Below are 23,136 nucleotides of genomic sequence, written 5' to 3'. Positions count from 1 at the left end.
GTGTGTGTGTGTGTGTGTGTGTGTTTGTGTTGTGTGTCAGTGTATGTGTGTTTGTGTGTTTGTGTTGTGTGTCAGTGTGTGTGTATTTCTGGATGTGTGTCAGTGTGTGTGTGTGTGTGTGTTTTTTTTTTAGATTAGAGATACAGCACTGAAACAGGCCCTTCGGCCCACCGAGTCTGTGCCGACCATCAACCACCCATTTATACTAATCCTACACTAATCCCATATTCCTACCAAACATCCCCACCTGTCCCTATATTGCCCTACCACCTACCTATACTAGTGACAATTTATAATGGCCAATTTACCTATCAACCTGCAAGTCTTTTGGCTTGTGGGAGGAAACCGGAGCACCCGGAGAAAACCCACGCAGACACAGGGAGAACTTGCAAACTCCACACAGACAGTACCCGGAATCGAACCCGGGTCCCTGGAGCTGTGAGGCTGCAGTGCTAACCACTGCGCCACTGTGTTGTGTGTCTGTGTGTGTGTATTTCTGGATATGTGTCAGTGTGTGTGTGTGTGTGTGTGTATGTGTGTTTGTGTTGTGTGTCTCTGTGTGTGTATGTGTGTTTGTGTTGTGTGTCAGTGTATGTGTGTTTGTGTGTTTGTGTTGTGTGTCAGTGTGTGTGTATTTTTGGATGTGTGTCAGTGTATGTGTGTTTGTGTGTTTGTGTTGTGTGTCAGTGTATGTGTGTTTGTGTGTTTGTGTTGTGTGTCAGTGTGTGTGTATTTCTGGATGTGTGTCAGTGTGTGTGTGTCAGTGTGTGTGTGTGTGTGTTTGTGTTGTGTGTCAGTATGTGTGTATTTCTGGATGTGTGTCAGTGTGTGTGTGTGTGTGTGTGTTTGTGTTGTGTGTCAGTGTGTGTGTGTATGTGTGTTTGTGTTGTGTGTCAGTATGTGTGTATTTCTGGATATGTGTCAGTGTGTGTGTGTTTGTGTGTTTGTGTTGTGTGTCAGTGTATGTGTGTTTGTGTGTTTGTGTTGTGTGTCAGTGCGTGTGTGTATGTGTGTTTGTGTGTTTGTGTTGTGTGTCAGTGTGTGTGTATTTCTGGATGTGTGTCAGTGTGTGTGTGTATGTGTGTGTGTTTGTGTTGTGTGTCAGTGTATGTGTGTTTGTGTTGTGTGTCAGTATGTGTGTATTTCTGGATGTGTGTCAGTGTGTGTGTGTGTGTGTGTGTTTGTGTTGTGTGTCAGTATGTGTGTATTTCTGGATGTGTGTCAGTGTGTGTGTGTGTGTGTGTGTTTGTGTTGTGTGTCAGTGTGTGTGTGTATGTGTGTTTGTGTTGTGTGTCAGTATGTGTGTATTTCTGGATATGTGTCAGTGTGTGTGTGTGTGTGTGTGTGTTTGTGTTGTGTGTCAGTGTATGTGTGTTTGTGTGTTTGTGTTGTGTGTCAGTGTGTGTGTATTTCTGGATGTGTGTCAGTGTATGTGTGTTTGTGTGTTTGTGTTGTGTGTCAGTGTGTGTGTGTATGTGTGTTTGTGTTGTGTGTCAGTATGTGTGTATTTCTGGATGTGTGTCAGTGTGTGTGTGTGTGTGTGTGTTTGTGTTGTGTGTCAGTATGTGTGTATTTCTGGATATGTGTCAGTGTGTGTGTGTGTGTGTTTGTGTTGTGTGTCAGTGTATGTGTGTTTGTGTGTTTGTGTTGTGTGTCAGTGTGTGTGTATTTCTGGATGTGTGTCAGTGTGTGTGTGTGTGTGTGTGTTTGTGTTGTGTGTCAGTGTATGTGTCTTTGTGTTGTGTGTCAGTGTTTGTGTGTTTGTGTGTTTGTGTTGTGTGTCAGTGTATGTGTGTTTGTGTGTTTGTGTTGTGTGTCAGTGTGTGTGTGTGTGTGTGTTTGTGTTGTGTGTCAGTGTGTGTGTGTTTGTGTTGTGTGTCAGTGTGTGTGTTTGTGTTGTGTGTCAGTGTATGTGTGTTTGTGTGTTTGTGTTGTGTGTCAGTGTGTGTGTGTGTATGTGTGTTTGTGTGTTTGTGTTGTGTGTCAGTGTATGTGTGTTTGTGTTGTGTGTCAGTGTATGTATGTTTGTGTGTTTGTGTTGTGTGTCAGTGTGTGTGTGTTTGTGTTGTGTGTCAGTGTATGTTTGTTTGTGTGTTTGTGTTGTGTGTCAGTGTGTGTGTGCTTGTGTTGTGTGTCAGTGTGTGTGTGTTTGTGTTGTGTGTTTGTGTGTGTGTATTTCTGGATGTGTGTCAGTGTGTGTGTGTATGTGTGTTTGTGTTGTGTGTCAGTGTGTGTATATTTCTGGATGTGTGTCATTGTGTGTGTGTTTGTGTTGTGTGTTTGTGTGTGTGTATTTCTGGATGTGTGTCAGTGTGTGTGTGTATGTGTGTTTGTGTTGTGTGTCAGTGTGTGTGTATTTCTGGATGTGTGTCAGTGTATGTGTGTTTGTGTGTTTGTGTTGTGTTTCAGTGTGTGTGTGTATGTGTGTTTGTGTTGTGTGTCAGTGTGTGTGTATTTCTGGATGTGTGTCAGTGTGTGTGTGTATGTGTGTTTGTGTTGTGTGTCAGTGTATGTGTGTTTGTGTTGTGTGTCAGTGTATGTGTGTTTGTGTGTTTGTGTTGTGTGTCAGTGTGTGTGTGTATGTGTGTTTGTGTGTGTGTATTTCTGGATGTGTGTCAGTGTGTGTGTGTATGTGTGTTTGTGTTGTGTGTCAGTGTGTGTGTATTTCTGGATGTGTGTCAGTGTATGTGTGTTTGTGTGTTTGTGTTGTGTGTCAGTGTGTGTGTGTATGTGTGTATGTGTTGTGTGTCAGTGTGTGTGTATTTCTGGATGTGTGTCAGTGTGTGTGTGTATGTGTGTTTGTGTTGTGTGTCAGTGTATGTGTGTTTGTGTTGTGTGTCAGTGTATGTGTGTTTGTGTGTTTGTGTTGTGTGTCAGTGTGTGTGTATGTGTGTTTGTGTATTTCTGGATGTGTGTCAGTGTGTGTGTATTTCTTGTTTGCTGTTGTGACTAAAAATAATTATACTTCTAAAAGGGTTAACTTATGAAGACAAATTGTATAGACTAGGCTTGTGTTGTCTCGATTATTGAAGTTGAAGAGTGATCTATTGGAGGTGTTTAAATGATAAAGGGATTCCATCGGGTAGATAGAGAGAAACTATTTCCTCTGGTGGGGGGGGGGGGGGGGGGAGTCCAGAACAAGGGGGCAGAACCTTAAAATTAGAGCCAGGCCGTTCAGGGCTGATGTCAGGAAGCAGTTCATCACAGTCAGGGCAGTGAAAATCTGGAACTCTCTCCCCCAAAAACTGTGAATGCTGGGAGTCAACTGAAAATTTCTAAATTTGACAGATTTTTGTTGGATAAGAATATCAAGGGTTACAAATCAAAGGCTGGTAAATGGAGTTAAGATACAAGTCAGCTGTGATCTAATTGAATGGTGTAACAGGTTCAAGGGGCTGAATGGCCTCCTCCTAGATCTATATAAGAGGCTCGAGGGGCTGAATAGCCTCCTCCTGCTCCTGTGATCTTCCTAATTGACAGGTTTATTGATTGTTGAACCGTTTGCTATGTCCTGTTTGGCTCTGCAATATTGACAATCCAGTGCAGAGAGTGACACCTCTCTATGTGGACAGGCTTGGCTCATGAGTCTTTAAGTTTTCTCTCTCTCTCTCTCTCTCGCGCACAGACCATCACCGGTCAGACGGGAGCTGAGTTGGAAACGTGACCAGGAGAACTGATTGTCTTCATCCAAGTATTTATCGCGGTGAAATTACTGATCCATCAACCCAGGGAGAAATCGAGAGCCCTGTAGGCAAACTGCCACCCAGCGAGGAGAAGTATGAAGCCTCTCCGAGGGCAGGTGCTCTTCCTGTGTCTCTACCTTTGGCTCCTGCCGCTCCTTCTTAGCATGGCTGAGAAAGTCTATCACAGCCGAGACCACTCGGACATCCAGGAGAGGGTGTGGACACGGGCTCGACCAGTCCTGACCACAGAGTCAGCCCAGGTACATCACGGCATATACACAAGATTACACGGGATTACGCAGGTTAAATGAAATTATAAATTATTTACAGCCCAGGTACAGACCATTCAGCCTATCTGGTCCATGCTGGTGTTTATCCTCAACATGAGGCTCCTCATCTCACCCGGCCAGAATATCCTTCTATTCCTTTCTCCCTCATGTGTTTATCCAGCTTCCCCTTAAATATATCGATACTACTGACCTTAGCAACTCCAAATCCCACATTCTCACCACTGTCTGGGGATTGACGTTTCTCCTGAATTCCTGATTTGATTTATGAATCACGACATTATAATCGTGGCCTGTAGTTCTGGTCTCGCCTGCAGATGGAAACATCTTCTCTACATCTGCAACATTTTATAATAACTTTTATAATGTTAAAGACCTCTATCGCCACCCCCCCCCCCCCCACCCCCGAATTCTTTTTTGTGCAGAAAATAGACCCAATCTGTTCAACTTTTCCTGATGGGTATAACCACTCAGGTCTGGTATCACTCTAGTAAATCTTTTTCGCACCTTCTCCAGCACCTCCGGAGCTTTTTAATAGTACAGAGGAGGTGGTGTAGTGGTATTGTCACTGGACTAGTAACCTAAAAACCTAAAAATATTGCTCTGAGGGAAATGGGTTCAAATCCCACCATGGGGAAAAAAGTGGAATCTGAATTCAATTAATAAATCTGGAATTAAAAGCTAGATTAATGATGGCCATTGTTGTTTAAAAACAAACCACCTAATTCACAAATGCCCTTTAAAGAGAGGAAATCTATCGTCATTACCTGGTCTGATTCCAATCCCACAGCAATATGGTTTACTCTGAAATAGCCCAGCAAGACACTTCGCTTATCTAATGGCAACAAAGTCAATAGAAAATGGGACTGGACAGACCTTCTGGCATCAACTGAGACGCCATAAATGACAACAGCAAACCAGCCCTGTCGACTCTGCAAAGTCCTCCTTACTAACATCTGGGGGCTTGTGCTAAAGTTGGGAGAGCTGTCCCACAGACTAGTCAAGCAACAGCCTGACATAGTCATACTCACGGAATCATACCTTACAGACAATATCCCAGACACTGCCATCACCATCCCCGGGTATGTCCTGTCCCACCGGCAGGACAGACCCAGAAGAGGTGGCAGCTCAGTGGTATATGGGAGGGCTTGTCCTGGGAGTCCTCAACAGCGACTCTGGTCCCATGACGTTTCATGGCATCAGATCAAACATGGACAAGGACACCTCTTGCTCATTATCACCTACTGCTGCCCACCACCACCGCCCCCCCCCCACCGCCCCCACCTCAGCTGATGAGTCAGTACTCCTCCATGTTGAACACCACTTGGAAGAAGCACTGAGGGTGGCAAAGGAACAGAATGTACTCTGGGTGGGGGACTCCATGTCCACCACCAAGAGTGGCTCGGTAGCACCACGACTGGCTGAGTCCTAAAGGACATAGCTGCTAGACTGGGTCTGTGGCAGGGGGTAAGGGAAAAACATACTTGATTCTGTCCATGACAGTATTGGCGACCACCACACAGTCCTTGTGGAGACGAAGTCCCGACTTCACATCGAGGGATACCCTCCATGAGGTGCTGTGGGCCATCAGTAGCCGCAAAATTGTACTCAACCACAATCTGACCTGGCGTATCCCCCACTCTACGATTACCATCAAGCCAGGAGGGCATGCCAGGAGCAACACCAGGCATACCTGAAAATGAGGTGTCAATTTGGTGAAGCTACAACACAGACTACTTGCGTACCAAACTGCGTAAACAGCTAAGCAATCCCACAACCAACGGATCAGTTCCTAAGCTCTGTAGTCCTGCCACATCCAACCATGAATGGTGGTGGACAATTAAACAATTAACTGGAGGAGGTGGCTCCACAAATATCCCCATCCTCAATGATGGGGGAGCCCAGCACATCAGTGCGAAAGATAAGGCTGAAGCATTTGCAACAATCTTCCGCCAGAAGTGCAGAGTTGATGATCCATCTCGGCCTCCTCCTGAAGTCCCCAGCATCACAGATGCCAGTCTTCAGCCAATTCGAGTCGCACCACGTGATATCAAGAAATGGCTGAAGGAGCTGGATATTGCAAAGGCTAGGGGCCCTGACAATATTCCGGCAATAGTACTGAAGACTTGTGCTCCAGAACTTGCCGCGCCCCTAGCCAAGCTGTTCCACTATAGCTACCACACTGGCATCTTCCTCGCAATGTGGAAAATTACCCAGGTATGTCCTGTACACAGAAAGCAGGACAAGTCCAACCCGGCCAATTACCACCCCATCAGTCTACTCTCAATCATCAGTAAAGTGGTGGAAGGTGTCATCGACAGTGCTATCAAGCGGCACTTGCTTAGCAATAACCTGCTCAGTGACACACAGTTTGGGTTCTGCCAGGGCCACTCAGCTCCAGACCTCATTACAGCCTTGGTTCAAACATAGAAAAAAGAGCTGAACTCAAGAGGTGAGGTGAGAGTGACTGCCCTTGACATCAAGGCAGCATTTGACTGAGTATGGCATCAAGGAGCCCTAGCAAAACTGGAGTCAATGGGAATCAGGGGGAAAACTCTACGCTGGTTGGAGTCATACCTAGCAAAAAGGAAGATGGTTGTGGTTGTTGGAGGTCAATCATCTGAGCTCCAGGACATCACTGCAGGAGTTCCTCAGGGTCGTGTCCTAGGCCCAACCAACTTCAGCTGCTTCATCAATGACCTTCCTTCAAGCATAAGGTCAGAAGTGGGGATGTTCACTGATGATTGCACAATGTTCAGCACCATTCGTCACTCCTCAAATACTGAAGCAGTCCTTGTAGAAATGCAGCAAGACTTGGACAATATCCAGGCTTGGGCTGATAAGTGGCTAGGAACATTCACACCACACAAGTGCCAAGCAATGACCATCTCCAACAAGAGAGAATCTAACCATCTCCCCTTGACATTCAATGGCATTACCATCGCTGAATTCCCCACTATCAACATCCTAGGGGTTACCATTGACCAGAAACCGAACTGGAGTAGCCATATAAATACTGTGGCTACAAGAGCAGGTCAGAGGCTAGGAATCCTGAAGCGAGTAACTCACCCCCTGACTCCCCAAAGCCTGTCCACAATCTACAAGGCACAAGTCAAGAGTGTGATGGAATACTCTCCACTTGCCTGGATGGGTGCAGCTCCAACAACACTCAAGAAGCTCGATACCATCCCAGACAAAGCAGCCCGTTTGATTTGCATCCACAAACATTCACTCCCTCCACCACCGACACACAGTAGCAGCAGTGTGTAGCATCTACAAGATTCACTGCAGCAACGCACCAAGGCTCCTTAGACAGCACCTTCCAAACCCACGACCTCGACCAACTAGAAGGACAATGACAGCAGATGCATGGGAACACCACCACCTGCAAGTTCCCCTCCAAGTCACACACCATCCTGGCTTGAAACTATATTGCCGTTCCTTCACTGTCACTGGGTCACAATCCTGGAACTCCCTTCCTAACAACACTGTGGGTGTACCTACCCCAAATGAACTGCAGCAGTTCAAGAAGGCAGCTCACCACCACCTTCTCAAGGGCAATTAGAGATGGGCAATAAATGCTGGCATAGCCAGTGACACCCACATCCCATGAATGAATAAAAAAATAGAGATCACTGTAATCCAAATGTGGTCGAACTAAGGTTCTATTCAAAGTTCAACATAACAGCTCAGTTTTCAATCCTCTCAGTCTAGAAATGAATCCCAGTGCTTTGTTTGCTTTTTGTTTGCACTTTTATTTTTTGAGCCGGTACAGACTGACATAGGCAATTTAATCATAAATCTGCCACTTTGTCATGGGTGCAGGTCTCTGTTTAGCAGACAAATGACTCTGCATCGGTTTGAGTTTGAAATGTTTCTGATATCAAACATGGTGCAAATGAAACAGAACTATAGATGTTCACAGTGCAAACGGCCATTCGGCCAATCAATTCAGTGCTGGTTCTTTGCTAGAACAAATTAAACTAATCCCACTGACCCACTCTCTCCCCATAACCCTGTATCAATCCAAAACCAATCCCAGTGACCCACTCTCTCCCCATAGCCCTGTATCAATCCCAAACTAATCCCACTGACCCATCTCTCCCCATAACCCTGTATCAATCCTAAACTAATCCCACTGACCCACTCTCTCCCCATAACCCTGTATCAAGCCCAAACTAATCCCACTGACCCATCTCTCCCCATAACCCTGTATCAAACCCAAACCAATCCCAGTGACCCACTCTTTCCCCATAGCCCTGTATCAATCCCAAACTAATCCCACTGACCCATCTCTCCCCATATCCCTGTATCAATCCCAAACTAATCCCAGTGACCCACTCTCTCCCCATAGCCCTGTATCAATCCCAAACTAATCCCACTGACCCATCTCTCCCCATATCCCTGTATCAATCCCAAACTAATCCCACTGACACACTCTCTCCCCATAACCCTGTATCAATCCCAAACCAATCCCAGTGACCCACTCTTTCCCCATAGCCCTGTATCAATCCCAAACTAATCCCACTGACCCATCTCTCCCCATATCCCTGTATCAATCCCAAACTAATCCCACTGACCCATCTCTCCCCATATCCCTGTATCAATCCCAAACTAATCCCACTGACACACTCTCTCCCCATAACCCTGTATCAATCCCAAACAAATCTCACTGACCCACTCTCTCCCCATAACCCTGTATCAATCCCAAACTAATCCCACTGACCCATCTCTCCCCATTGGGTTGTATCTTCCACATTATAGCTACTCATGTAATTTCCCTGTGAAAGATGCCTGAACCACTCTCTATGCTAAACCTTTCCATGCACCAAAGCAAAGAAACTGCTCCTCCCTTTCTTAATGAGGATTTTCAATCGATGATCCCACACATCCTGATTCCCCAACCTAGAAGGATACAGGAATAATTTTTTCCCATGCTTTCCCTCAGGGTCATTGGCACCTATGACATCCAAGGACAGGTAGTTGTGCAGGGCTGTACTCCAGCAGTGTCTCAGTGGGTAACACTCTCACCTTCGAGTTGGCAGGTTGAGGGTTCATTTTCCATTCCAGTTACTTCAATAGAATGCAGGCTGACACTGCAGTGCAGTACTGAGGGAATGTTCCACTGTTAGAGGTGCCATCTTTTGGTCTCGTCTGCCCCCTCAGGTCGATGTAAAACAATCCACAGCATTATTTCAAAGTTCTTCCTGGTGTCCTGGGCCAATATTTACCCATCAATCAACACCTCCAAAACACTAATCATTATCACACTGCTGATTATGGGATCTTACTGTGCACAAATTGGCTGCCATGTTTCCAGCATTACAACAGTGACTGCACTCCAATAGAACTTCACTGACCCTAAGATTGTGAACAGCCCCCTGGACATGTCATTCCTTTCTTCATTGTCACTTTGAGTCTTGATCACTCTCTATTCTTGTCCTGCCCTCACATTTCAACATGTTAACATAAAGCTCATCAGCCACACTCCACCACAGCCCGTGTATGATTATTGCACCAGAGAATCACCATCTCCTGTCGGTCCCCTATATTTAGGGATGTTTGAAATTATTTATTCTTGGCTGGGGGGGGGAGGGCAATACTGAAACCAGATGGATTTTTAACACAACCTGGCTCCTGCTGGGGTTGAGAAGAGAATCCAATTTTACAACTTATTTGATGAGTTTTCATCAAAGTAGTAGAATTCCCAGAGTGCTTCACAGATGCGATTATCAAACGAAATTTGACACCGAGCCACATAAAAAGATATTAGGGCAGATGGTCAAAAGCTTGGTCATCAAGAAAGGTTTTAAGGAGTGTCTTAAAGGCGGAAAGCGAGGTGGAGAGACTGAGAGGTTTAGGGAGGGAATCCCAGAGCTTATAGCCCAGGCAGCTGAAGGTGCAGCCACCAATCGTGGGGTGATTCAAATCAGGGATACCAGAGGCCAGAGGAACTGAGATCTCAGAGATACCTCTCCTATCATCAGTGACCCATCCTTTCTCAACTAACTGATAAATTACTCTTTTTTTTTAAATCAGGAATATCTTGACAAATATGGATGGACAGAGCCTGTGAACTGGGAGGAGCTGGCCTATCAAGGTGTCTCGGTCCCATTGGATGATGACCCCTCTCCATTGGACATCTCTGGGCTCCTGCTGGAAGGACATTATAGCCGCAGGCATGTGAAGGAACAGGAGGAATCCCAGCAAATGTTGGCCAAGTACGCCAACGCCCTCCTGAGATTTCAGAAAGCCAACGGCATTCCCGTCACCGGAGTTCTGGATGATGCCACCAAAGAGGCCATGAACATGCCTCGTTGCGGAGTCCCAGATCACAAGGCACATGACAATGACTCAGACAGTCTGAATGGTACTATGGGACGCAGTGTCAGTCTGGGCTACATGACCCCAACTGATCAGTTCAGGGTGGGCCGTAACATCACGGCAAATACGAGTGTCAGCCGACCCAACCGGGTGGAGACCGCCCACAGCGGAACCCAGCGCCACCGCTTGGAAACCTCTCACCATGGTATCCAACGCAAGCGCACGCAGCCCACCCGTCATTACAACCAACGTAATCACACGGAGATCACCAGCCAAGAATCCAACCAAACATCAATCTCCAGCCAAGGGCAACTCAACAACACAAAGATCCCCAGCCAAGGTCAACTCAACCAAATAGCCATCTTCAACCAGAGTCTACCCAATGGTACCAGGCTCTCCAGTCAAGGGCAACACAACAACACAGAGATCCCCAGCCAAGATCAACTCAACCAAATTGCCATCTTCAACCAGAGTCTACCCAATGGTACCAGGCTCTCCAGTCAAGGGCAACACAACAACACAGAGATCCCCAGCCAAGGTCAACTCAACCAAATGGCCATCACCAATCAAAGTCAACCCAATGACAGGGAGAGCTCAAGGGGTGGTGCCGTTCCTGGACTAAGCCGCAGAAAGCGTTTCATACGGTGGCTTGTGGACAACCTGCGGAAGAAGCGAGACTTCTCAGACTTACTGGACAACACCTTCCCAATGCTCGCCTTCACAAAGACCAAACTGAAGTGGCGCATTCTGGATGAAGGCTACAGTTCCCAGCTGACAATAGACGATCAGAAGATGATCCTGAAATTAGCCTTTCGGATGTGGAGTGAGGTCACACCCCTGATATTTGAAGAGGATCTGACATCACCCGCCTCTGACATAGACATCAAACTAGGATTTGGAACAAGTGAGGAACCTCAAGCATTTCAGTTTTTACATGTCAAATATCATTGCATTCAGAGCACAGGGGTCCCTCAGAGACATATCTGTACAAAAAGTCAAAGCACAGGGTTAGATACAGAGTAAAGCTCCCTCTACAAAAAAAAAGAAGAAAAAACGGGTTAGATACAGAGTAAATCTCCCTCTGTATGATTGCAGTTTTTGATTGGCTGTCTCTGTTGTCAAACATTTATTAACATTAAAATTTCAACGTTTAAAAAAAAAACAGGGTTAGATACAGAGTAAAGCTCCCTCTACACTGTCCCCCATCAAACACTCCCCAGGACAGGTAGGGTGAGATAGAGCTCCCCTGACAGTTTTTTTAAAAAATGGGGTTAGATACAGAGTAAAGCACCTTGTAAAAAAAAAGAAAAAGGAGAAGAATGAAAAAACGGGGTTAGATACAGAGTAAAGCTCCCTCTACACTGTCCCCATCAAACACTCCCAGGACAGGTACAGTATGGGGTTAGATACAGAGTAAAGCTCCCTCTACACTGTCACCATCAAACACTCCCAGGACAGGTACAGCACGGGGTTAGATACAGAGTAAAGCTCCCTCTACACTGTCACCATCAAACACTCCCAGGACAGGTACAGCTTGGAGTCAAGAAAAAAGAAAAAAAAATGGGGTTAGATACACAGTAAAGATCCTTCCACACTGTCCCATCAAACACTCCCAGGACAGTTACAGTACGGGGTTAGATCCAGAGCAAAGCACCCTCTACAGCCAGATAGACCACCCGGCATCAACCTAGGCATCAGAAACGACAACAGCAAACCCAGCCCTGTCGACCCTGCAAAGTCCTCCTTACTAACATTTGGGGGCTTGTGCCAAAGTTGGGAGAGTTGTCCCACAGACTAGTCAAGCAACAGCCTGACATAGTCATACTCACAGAATCATACCTTACAGACCATGTCCCAGACACTGCCATCACCATCCCCGGGTATGTCCTGTCCCACCGGCAGGACAGACCCAGCAGAGGTGGTGGCACAGTGGTATACAGTAGGGAGGGAGTTGCCCTGGGAGTCCTCAACATCAACTCTGGACTCCATGAAGTCTCATGGCATCAGGTCAAACATGGACAAGGAAACCTCCTGCTGATTACCACATACAGCCCTCCCTCAGCTGATGACTCAGTACTCCTCCATGTTGAACACCACTTGGAGGAAACACTGAGGGTGGCAAGGGCACAGAATGTACTCTGGGTAGGGGACTTCAATGTCCATCACCAAGAGTGGCTCGGTAGCACCACAACTGACCGAGATGGCCGAGTCCTAAAGGACATAACTGCTAGACTGCGTCTGCGGCAGGTGTTGAGGGAACCAACAAGGGGGAAGAACCTATGTGAACTCGTCCTCACCAATCTGCCTATCACAGATGCATCTGTCCATGATAGTATTGGTAGGAGTGACCACCGTATACTCCTTGTGGAGACGAAGTCCCGCCTTCACATTGAGGATACCTTCCATCGTGTTGTGTGGCACTATCACCGTGCTAAATGGGATAGATTTTGAACAGATCTAGCAACTCAAAACTGGGCATCCATGAGGCGCTGTGGGCCATCAGCAGCAGCAGAATTGTACTCAACCACAATCTGTAGCCTTATGGCCTGGCATATTCCCCACTCTACCATTACATTCAAGCTGGGGGACCAAATCTGGTTTAAGGAGAGTGCAGGAGAACATGCCAGGAGCAGCACCAGGCATACCTGAAAATGAGGTGTCAACCTGGTGAAACTACAACACAGGACTATCTGCATACCAAACTGCGTAAGCAGCATGCGATAGACAAGGCTAAGCGATCCCACAACCACCGATCAGATCTAAGCTCTGCAGTCCTGCCACCTCCAGCCATGAATGGTGGTGGACAATTAAACAACTAACTGGACGAGGTGGCTCCACAAATATCCCCATCCTCAAAGATGGGGGAGCCCAGCACATCAGTGCGAAAGATAAGGCTGAAGCATTTGCAACAATCTTCAGCCAGAAGTGCCGAGTAGATGATCCATCTCGGCCTCCTCCTGAAGTCCCCAGCATCACAGATGCCAGTCTTCAGCCAATTCGATTCACTCCACATGATATCAAGAAACAGCTGAAGGCACTGGATACTGCAAAGGCTGTGGGCCCTGACAACGTTCAGGCAATAGTACTGAAGACCTGTGCTCCAGAACTAGCTGCACCCCTAGCCGAGCTGTTTCATTCCAGCTACAACACTGGCACCTACCCTGCAATGTGGAAAATTGCCCAGGTATGTCCTGTACACAAAAAGCAGGACAAGTCCAACCCGGCCAATTACCATCTTATCAGTCTACTCTCAATCATCAGTAAAGTGATGGAAGGTGTCATCAACAGTGCTATCAAGCGGCACTTGCTTAGCAATAATCTGCTCACTGACACTCAGTTTGGGTTCTGCCAGGGCCACTCAGCTCCTGACCTCATTACAGCCTTGGTTCAAACATGGACAAAAGAGCTGAACTCAAGAGGTGAGGTGAGAGTGACTACTCTTGCCATCAAGGCAGCATTTGACGGAGTATGGCATCAAGGAGCCCTAGCAAAATTGGAGTCAATGGGAATCAGGGGGAAAACTCTCTGCTGGTTGGAGTTATACCTAGCGCAAAGGAAGATGGTTGTGGTTGTTGGAGGTCAAACTCTGAGCTCCAGGACATCACTGCAAGAGCTCCTCAGGGTATCCTCAGATACTGAAGCAGCCCATATGCAGCAAGACCTGGACAACATCCAGGCTTGGGCTGATAAGTAGCAAGTAATATTCGTGCCACACAAATGCCAGGCAATGATCATCTCCAACAAAAGTCAAACTAACCATCTCCCCTTGACATTCAACGGCATTACAATTGCTGAATCCCCCACTATCAACATCTTGGGTGTTACCATTGACCAGAAACTGAACTGGTCCAGCCACATAAATGATGCGGCTACAAGTGCAGGTCAGAGGCTGGGAATTCTGTGGCGAGTAACTCACCTCCTGTCTCCCCAATGCTTACATCTACAAGACACAAGACACAGGTGAGGTGAGAGTGACTGCCCTTGACATCAAGGCAGCATTTGACCAAGTATGGCATCAAGGAGCCCTAGCAAAACTGAAGTCAATGGGAATTGGGGGGAAGAAATCTCCACTGCTTGGAGTCATACCGAGCACAAAGGAAGATGGTTGTGATTGTTGGAGGTCAATCATCTCAGTTCCAGTACATCACTGCAGGAGTTCCTCGGGGTAATGTCCTAGGCCCAACCATCTTCAGCTGCTTCATCAATGACCTTCTCTCCATCATAAGGTCAGAAGTAGGAATACTCTCCACTTGCCTGGATGGGTACAAAGTCAACACTTAAGAAGCTCGACAACATCCAGGACAAAGCAGCCCACTTGATTAGCACCCAATGCACAAACATTCACTCCCTCCAACACCAACGCACAGTGGCAGCAGTGTGTACCATCTACAAGATGCACTGCAGCAACTCACCAAGGCTCCTTCGACAGCACCTTCCAAACACGTGACCTCTACCACCTCGAAGGACAAGGGTAGCAGATGCATGGAACATCACCCCCTGCAAGTTCCCCTCTAAGCCACACACGTTACTTCACTGTTGCTGGGTCAAACTCCTGGAGCTCCCTTTCTAACTGCACTGTGGGTGTACCTACCCCACATGGACTGCAACGGTTCAAAAAGGCAGCTCACCACCACCTTCTCAAGGGTAATTAGGGATGGGCAATGAATGCTGACCTGGCCAGCGATGCCCACATCCCACAAGCGAATTTTAAAAATCACTGTCCCAGCAAACGCCCCCAGGGCCGGTACAGCACAGGTTAGATACGGAATAAAGCTCCCTTCACACTGCGTGTCTGAGTCAGTGAGGTGTTTAACTGTAGGCTAATGGTGTTTTGTGATGCATCTGAAGTAACACTGGCAAGTTATTTTCATCCTTGTGGTGAGACTGTATTTGGAATAGACAGTCTGACTTTGGATGAAGCAAACAGGATTGAGGCCTTCCTGCCAGGTAAAGACAATCAGAGGCTTAACAGGAAAAAAGTGGTGACGGGAGGGGACAGGATCCCAGTCTGTAAGATAATGAGAGGAATGGATAAAGTTGGAGTAAATGCAAAGTATTGATGGATTGGCAATGCACAGCCAGAGGACAGGAGTAGAAAGTGAAGAAGGCTTATAGAGGAACATCAGAACAGGAGGAATCCAATCAGCCTCTACAACTTGAGCAGATGCTGGTGGATTTCCATCAACAGGCATCAGGGGGTTTATGACATGAGCAAAGGTTCAAGGGACGAAAGATATTTTGGGCAGAGGAGAGACTGAGGACAGGCAGGACCGGATCCATGAATACCAGGTGTTGGGAATGAAGTAGGTGAAGGTGGGATGGTACCCGCACCCCTCCCCCTCCCCCCCCCCCCCCCCCACCATGTGGTGCCCTGGACGAGCAAGATGCCATTTAGGCATCAGGTGAAGGTGGGAAGGGAGCTTCAATGTGATGCCCTCTGTGCTGGAATAGTGTGCCCAGTCTTCAAGCTGGGAGATGTACCAAGCACAGTGAATTCTTACCATGGTAGTTCATTCCGTAGGGAGCATTGATAGAGGAAAGCTCCTCACACAGATAAATATCTAAGTGGGTATTGGGTGATGTGTGTGGCCTTTTGACTCATAGCTTCCTTTCTTCACAGAGAGGCACCTGGGCTGCTCGCAGGTTTTCGATGGGACAGGGCAGGAGTATGCACACGCCTGGCGACTGGGAGATGTACACTTTGACGATGATGAGCATTTCGTCACACCATCCAGCAGCGAAGGGATCAGCTTACTGACGGTTACTGACCATCTATAATCCATTAAACACTCAGCCTCAACTGCACTTCCTGTCACTGTCTCTGGCTTTTTCTATCAGTTTGCTTCCTGCTATCAATAGGATCAATGAAGTCACTTTCTGTCATTAGCAGTTTCTATGAGGTCATTTCCTGTTTTTAAACATTTCTATGTAGTCACTTCCTGTCATTGGTAGTTTCTACAAAGTCAATTCCTGTCATTGGCAGTTTCTATGAGGTCATTTCCTGCTATTAACAGTTTCTACGAAGTCACTTCCTGTCATTGGCTGTTTCTATAAGGTCATTTCCTGCTGTTAGCAGTTTCTATAAAGTCACTTCCTGTCATTGGCAGTTTCTACAAGGTCATTTCCTGCTATTAACAGTTTCTATGAAGTCATTTCCCATCATTGGCAGTTTTATGAGGTCATTTCCTGTTATTGACAGTTTCTATAAGGTCACTTCCTGTCATTGGTAGTTTCTATAAGGTCATTTCCTGCTGTTAGCAGTTTCTGTGAAGTCATTGGCAGTTTCGCTGTGGTTATTTGCTGTCACTACAATATCTGCAGATCACTTCCTGCTATTAACAGTTTCTTTGAGGTCACTTCCTGCTAGTTGCACTTTCTTTGATGTCATTTCCTTCTTTTGACAGTTTTTAACACACAATTTCCTGATATCTGAAGTTTTCAGGTCACTTTCTGTTAATTACCAGCGAAGTGGCACTGACAGCAATCAATAAGTAATTCACGTTGGACTGTGAATAGAGAAGTGGCAGACACGAGTGTAAACCTAACAAGTCTCAGCCATCATCTCAAGATTCGAAGCAAATTAGAATCATGCAATCCTACAACACAGAAGGAGGCCATTTGGCCCTTGTGCATGTGCTAGCTCTTTGAAAACTATTTAATTAGTCAATCCCCATAGACCTGAATTAATTTTCCTGGAATCATGAAGCTGTGGAATAGAGTCACAGGCAGAATGGTTAACACTGCCCGACTCAGTGTCTTTGAAAGGAAGTCTATAAGCTTGTGTTTAGGAAGGTGACTGGAGGTTAGAAGGGTCAGCACAGATGGAGATTACCAGTTGCCATATGGATCAGGACAGTTTGTAAACTGCAGGGAGTGGGAAAAGTCCTGGAGAGGAAGGATTGAACGTAGTAAAGGACGAATGAGGTTAGTTAATAATCCAGAGTTTTGCTTGAGACTTTTCATTGTGGGACGGAGAAAGCCAGATCGAACTTTCCCTCCAGAGCTCAATGCATTCAGTGGAGTCCGCAATATTCACTGATCTCACAGTTCTCACCTAGGCTCAGTTGAATTCTTAATTAATTTCTTCTTCCTCAAAAGGTGGCTGTTCATGAAATCGGTCACGTCCTGGGATTACCCCACATTAGGCGTCCTGGCTCCATAATGCACCCAAACTACATCCCACAGGATTCAAAAGACCTGGAGCTGGACTGGGATGATCGGAAAGCCATTCAGCAGATATACGGTGCGTTATCCAGTTGTCACTGGTCATTGAGTTCATGGACGTGACCATCAAACCTCAGAATGACTGACTGAGTGAGTGATTGGTTGCTTCATTGGTTTGGCAGTTCATTGGCTTATTGTTTGGCTGGTTGCTTGAATGGTTAGTTGAATAGTTACTTGGTTTGATACTTTATTGTCTGGCTGTTTGGTTAGCTAGTTAACTGATTTGCTGGTTGTTACCAATCTTGGCGTAGTAGTTGCACTCTGACCTCTGAGTCAGAAGGTTGTGGGTTCAAACCCCCCTCCAGAGACTTGAGATTGACATACCAGTGCAGCACTGTCAGAGGTGCTGTCATTTGGTAAGATGTTAAACTAAGGCCCCATCTGGCCTGTCAGGTGGATGTAAAACATTCCATGGCAAAGAAGAGCAGGGGAGTTCTCCCCGGTGTCCTGGCCAATATTTATCCTTCAACCAATATCTGAAAAACAGATTATCCGGTGGTTATCACTTTGCTGAATGTGGGTGGTTGCTGTATGCAGATTGGCTGCTGTGTTTCCTACACTACAATACTGATGACACTTCACAAGTGCTTCAGTGGCTGTGAAGTATTTTAGACCATTCTGAGGATGTGAAAGGTGCTATATAAATGCAAGTTGTTGATTGATTGGATGGTTAACTGATTTTACCCTAGGTTGCCGAACTTGCCGGTTGGCTGGCTGGTTGTTATGTTGGCTGTCTTGCTAATTAATTAGTTAGCTAATCACTTGACTGGTTTTCTGCTTAGTTGAATGCAATGCTCTGGTAATTGGTTAATTAGCTGCCTGTTAATCGATTGCTTGGCTTTTCAATGACTTTATACATCTCCAACAATCAGAAGAGAATGTGACATCAGCAAACTCGGCATGCCACAGTATAACCTGTATCAGGTTACCAGAGGAACTTGACCAGCCTTAACACATTCCTTATTGAGATCTATTGGTGCATGAAAATCAATGGCCTTATTGGTTGAATGAAAGGGTAATTGACATTACAACCTACAACCCAGGAGTGAGTTACAGGGTGGATCTAATCAGAGGGTTTATTTAACAACCAACAAATCAGTTCTCATTTCCACATGAGGACACCATTCAAACATCGAGATTGGGATCCCAATGTTAGAGTTTTCTTTTTATTCGTTCGGGGGATGTGGGCATCGCTGGCTAGGCCAGCATTTATTGCCCATCCCTAATTGCCCTTGAGAAGGTGGTGGTGGTGAGCTGCCTTCTTGAACCACTGCAGTCCTTGGAGTGCAGGTACACCCACAGTGCTGTTAGGAAGCCTGCATGATATTCCAGTAGCTTTGTGATATGGATCAATTCTATATTGCTCCAGAGTCTATTGTTATAACCAGGTGAGAAAGATGTCCAGGGGACTTTTACTGTCTTCACTTGGTCTTACTGTAACAGGGTTTAATTTTAAACACACTGTATTTTGAGCTCCCCCCTTGGTGAATCCTTGTTCACTACTTTCCAATTATAAGGCAAAGAAATGAGCAAAAACAGGCTTTCTTAGGTTTAAAGAAGAAAAGTGAAATTTATTGAACTTTAAGCTTAAACTCTAATCCAGTTAACATCTATGGATATATGACACACCCATACTAGCATGCACACACGATACACACATGCAAATAGGGACAGAAAAGAGCTGAAGAAAAATAAAATGTAGAGGTTTGAGGCAATATCAGAAGAGTTTCTTGTTTACTGTACTTCGATCTCACTGTAGTCCTTTTGTAAGTAGTCTTGCTTTTCATTGGGGCCCAGTATTCTTCTTCAACCTTGTTCACTGTAGGAGACTTTTCTCTCTTGGGGTTCTTGTGTCTTCAATGGTTTCCGAAGCTGGTGAGAGCGAGATGAGGGCAGACAGGAGAGAGGTGTTGTCAGTACAGGAGAAAACAGTTTTCTGATTTCAAATTCCTTGTTGGAAGTTCAAATTCAAAAACTCCAACAGTCAGTTAGTCATGTGACCCACACTGGTCCAACCACGTCTCTTTGTGTATTTGACCATCTTAGCAGTTGACCTGGAATGCTAGTCTTTCCCACTTCAATGTCCAGTAATCAAAAGTCCATTGTGGATTAAATTTGAAGTACTGTCTGTGAATATGCGAATGTCTCTCCCCAGCCAAAGTCGCCAATTGTTTTTTTAAAGCAAGTTCTTTCTTCACCTTCAGCAGTTTAAAATCAATGTTCATGTGGCGAAATTAATTTTCCTCATTCTTGGCAGGTGGGGGTTTGCCTGACACTATGTATGAACACTTTGACATACTGGGAATTTGGTGTGCACTGATTTAATATGGCATGGTGCTGATTATATCCCCTAATCCCCTTGAAGTCTCAAACTCGCCATCTACCTGGAGAAACCAGGCCCCTCTCAAGGATCGGGGGAAGGTCTCAATGACTAACTCTTTTTATTCGTTCATGGGATGTGAATATCGCTAGCTAGTTACACATGCCCATCCCTAACTGCCCTTGAGAAGGTGCTGGTGAGCTGCCTTCTTGAACCGCTGCAGTCCATGTGGGGTAGGTACACCCACAGTGCTGTTAGGATGGGCGTTCCAGGATTTTGACCCAGCAACAGTGAAGGAACGCCGATATAGTACCAAGTCAGGATAGTGTGTGACTTGGAGGGGAACTTGCAGGTGGTTGTGTTCCCATGCATCTGCTGCCCTTGTCCTTCTAAGTGTAGAGGTCGCGGGTTTGGAAGGTACTGTCTAAGGAGCCTTGGTGCATTGCTGCAGTGCATCTTGTAGATGGTACACACTGCTGCCACTGTGCGTCGGTGGTGGGGGGACTGAATGTTTGCAGATGGGGTGAAAATCAAGCGGGCTGCTTTGTCCTGGACGGTGTCGAACTTCTTACATAAGTCCTAGAGGTCAAGGGAGGAGTTTCACTGTGAGAGGCTTTGTCAATGGCCAGGCTAACCAAAAACCAATTTAAATTAAAGTGGCTAAAAAGTGAAGAGTATTTTGACACAGGATTATCTGAGCTCTCGCCAGCGCTGGGCTGAAATGTCCCCTTGTGTTTTCTGCTCATCCTTCAGGGGTTTGTGAAGGCCGCTTCAACACTGTGTTTGACTGGGTGCGGAGAGAGGAGAATGAGTTTGGTGAGGTAACATATCGTTTCAATACCTACTTCTTGCGACACAGTTGGTACTGGATGTACGAGAACCGTTTCAACAGAACTCGTTATGGAGATCCAATCCCATTAGTCGTAGGCTGGCGGGGCCTTCCTTCCTCTGACATTGATGGCTTTGTTCACATCTGGACATGGAATAAAGATGTAACTCTGTTCTTTAAAGGTGAGGCCATTTATTCTCTTGATGTGGGCATCACTTATATTCCAAAATTCTGAGAGATCTAGAATGTTCTTGGGGGCATACATAACCAAGTGACACAGTATTAAAAAGAAGACCATAGAATTTGGCTTCAGCTGCCAGAATTACTTTGTAAAGTGAAACCAAGGGAGGTATTATTAGGAATATTTATAGATAAAACTTGACAGAATCTCTAATGTGAAGCGTTGCTTTTTATGATCAAACTAGCAGAATTATCCTTTGGTCTGTCCCAGTCGTAAAAAAGATTTGTTTTATTTGTTCATGGGATGTGGGCGTCGCTGGCCAGGCCAGCATTTATTGCCCATCCCTAATTGCCCTTGAGAAGGTGGTGGTGAGCTGCCTTCTTGAACCGCTGCAGTCCATGTGAGGTAGGTACACCCACAGTGCTGTTAGGAAGGGAGTTCCAGGATTTTGACCCAGCGACAGTGAAGGAACGGTGATATAGTTCCAAGTCAGGATGATGTGTGACTTGGAGGGGAACTTACAGGTGATGGTGTTGCCATGCAACTGCTGTCCTTGTCCTTCTAAGTGGTAGTGGCAGGTTTGGAAGGTGCTGTGTCAGGAGCCTTGGTGCAATGCTGCAGTGCATCTTGTAGATGGTACACACTGCTGCCACTGTGCATTGATGAACAGAGTCAATGTTGAAGGTCGTGGATGGGGTGCCAATCAAGTGGGCTCCCTTATCCTGGATGGTGTCGAGCTTCTTGAGTCTTGTTGGAGCTGCACCCATCCAGGCAAGTGGAGAGTATTCCATCACACTCCTGACTTGTGTCTTGTAGATGGTGGACAGGCTTTGGGGAGTCAGGAGGTGAGTTACTCGCCGCAGAATTCCCAGCCTCTGACCTGGCTCTTGTAGCCACAGTGTGTATATGGCTGTTTCTGGTCAATGATAACCCCCACAATGTTTATAGTGGGGGAATTCAGAGATGGTAATGCCATTGAACATCAAGGGGAGATGGTTAGAATCTCCCTTGTTGGAGATGATCATTGCCTGGTACTTATGTGGTGTAAATGTTACTTGCCACTTATCAGCCCAAACCTGGATGTTTCTGCATCTGGACGTGGGCTCTTCAGTATTTGAGGAGTCATGAATGGTGCTGAACATTGTGCAATCATCAGCGAACATCTCCACTTCCGACCTTATGATGGAAGAAAAGTAATTGATGAAGTAGCTGAAGATGGTTGGGCCTAGGACACTACCGTGAGGAACTCCTGCAGTGATGTCCTGGAGCTCAGATGATTGACCACCAACAACCACAACCATCTTCCGTTGTGCTAGGTGTGACTCCAACCAGCGGAGAGTTTTCTCCCTGATTCCCATTGACTCCAGTTTTGCTAGGGCTCCTTGATGCCATACTCGGTCAAATGCTGCTTTGCTTTCAAGGGCAGTCACTCTCACCTCACCTCTTGAGTCTCTTATCTATGTTTGGACAAAGGCTGTAACTGTACTATGAGGGTATCAAAGGGTTAATCTTGAGAGAATGTAAAAATTGCCACCTACCAGGATGAGGTAAGAAATCATGTGGGAGAGACTCGAGAACAGTTACAGTGTGACTTTTGAAGGAGAAGAGAAAATTCGAAGCAACAATTATCCTTCAGCCAGAAGAGAAGAAACTTTAAAACAAGTAGCTGACGAGAAAAATCAAACTTCACATAAAGGTGAAGAAAAGTTCCATAGAAAGGAAGTGTGACTGAAAAGCAAGCGATCGGGTGAGTCATTGTGATGACTATCGAGAAATCCTGCTTAAAAACAAAAGCCTTTGAAGAGCTTAAAAGATTCATTTTCTTAAGGCTCCGTGTGAGAGCAAAAGAAAAGAAAATTGAGAAAACCCAATCCCTCACTCGGGCTGAGCTTAGTTTAGTTATACAGCACTGAAACAGGCCCTTCAGCCCACCGAGTCTGTGCCGACCATCAACCACCCATTTGAGCATGAGGACGGAGAGCAGGAAAACCCTGAAAAGCGCACAAACTAAAAAAAAAAAAGTCCTATAGTGAAAAAATGCACAGGAAAGTCCTGAACACAGCAGAGTCTCCATTAATGCAGCTAAGTTGAAGAAAAAAAATCATTAAAGCAATAAATAAACTCTAGCTAAAAAAAAGCAACTGGAACTGTCTATGGAACAGCTCTGTCAAGTCCAGTAGGCAGCTGTGTAAACATTTCAGTGAACTGCTGAAGCCTATTAAAAAAAACAACGGGGAACACTCTCAAGCACCTGCTACACTCCATCAAAGCAAGCTCGCCTGGAAAAA

General features: G+C 46.0%; 1 protein-coding gene across 5 annotated transcripts in view; it reads left to right on the top strand.

Annotated features, from left to right (window-relative positions):
- The window catches only part of LOC137367544 (matrix metalloproteinase-21-like), an 86,467-nt gene that overhangs the window by 22,832 nt on the left and 40,499 nt on the right, over positions 1–23,136 (top strand). For all 5 annotated transcript variants that reach the window (XM_068028654.1, XM_068028655.1, XM_068028656.1 and 2 more), the window contains exons 2-6: positions 3,626–3,943; positions 10,010–11,198; positions 15,915–16,054; positions 17,393–17,537; positions 20,592–20,849. In XM_068028654.1, coding sequence (XP_067884755.1) covers positions 3,779–3,943; positions 10,010–11,198; positions 15,915–16,054; positions 17,393–17,537; positions 20,592–20,849 — 1,897 coding nt within the window. In that variant the 5' untranslated portion in view covers positions 3,626–3,778. The remainder of the gene's footprint in view (positions 1–3,625; positions 3,944–10,009; positions 11,199–15,914; positions 16,055–17,392; positions 17,538–20,591; positions 20,850–23,136) is intronic.

The sequence above is a fragment of the Heterodontus francisci genome, chromosome 1 (genome assembly GCF_036365525.1).
Source record: "Heterodontus francisci isolate sHetFra1 chromosome 1, sHetFra1.hap1, whole genome shotgun sequence".
NCBI classification, from domain to species: domain Eukaryota; kingdom Metazoa; phylum Chordata; class Chondrichthyes; order Heterodontiformes; family Heterodontidae; genus Heterodontus; species Heterodontus francisci.
Note: the sequence above shows the minus strand (reverse complement) of the source record. Positions and strands in the feature narration are given on the sequence as shown.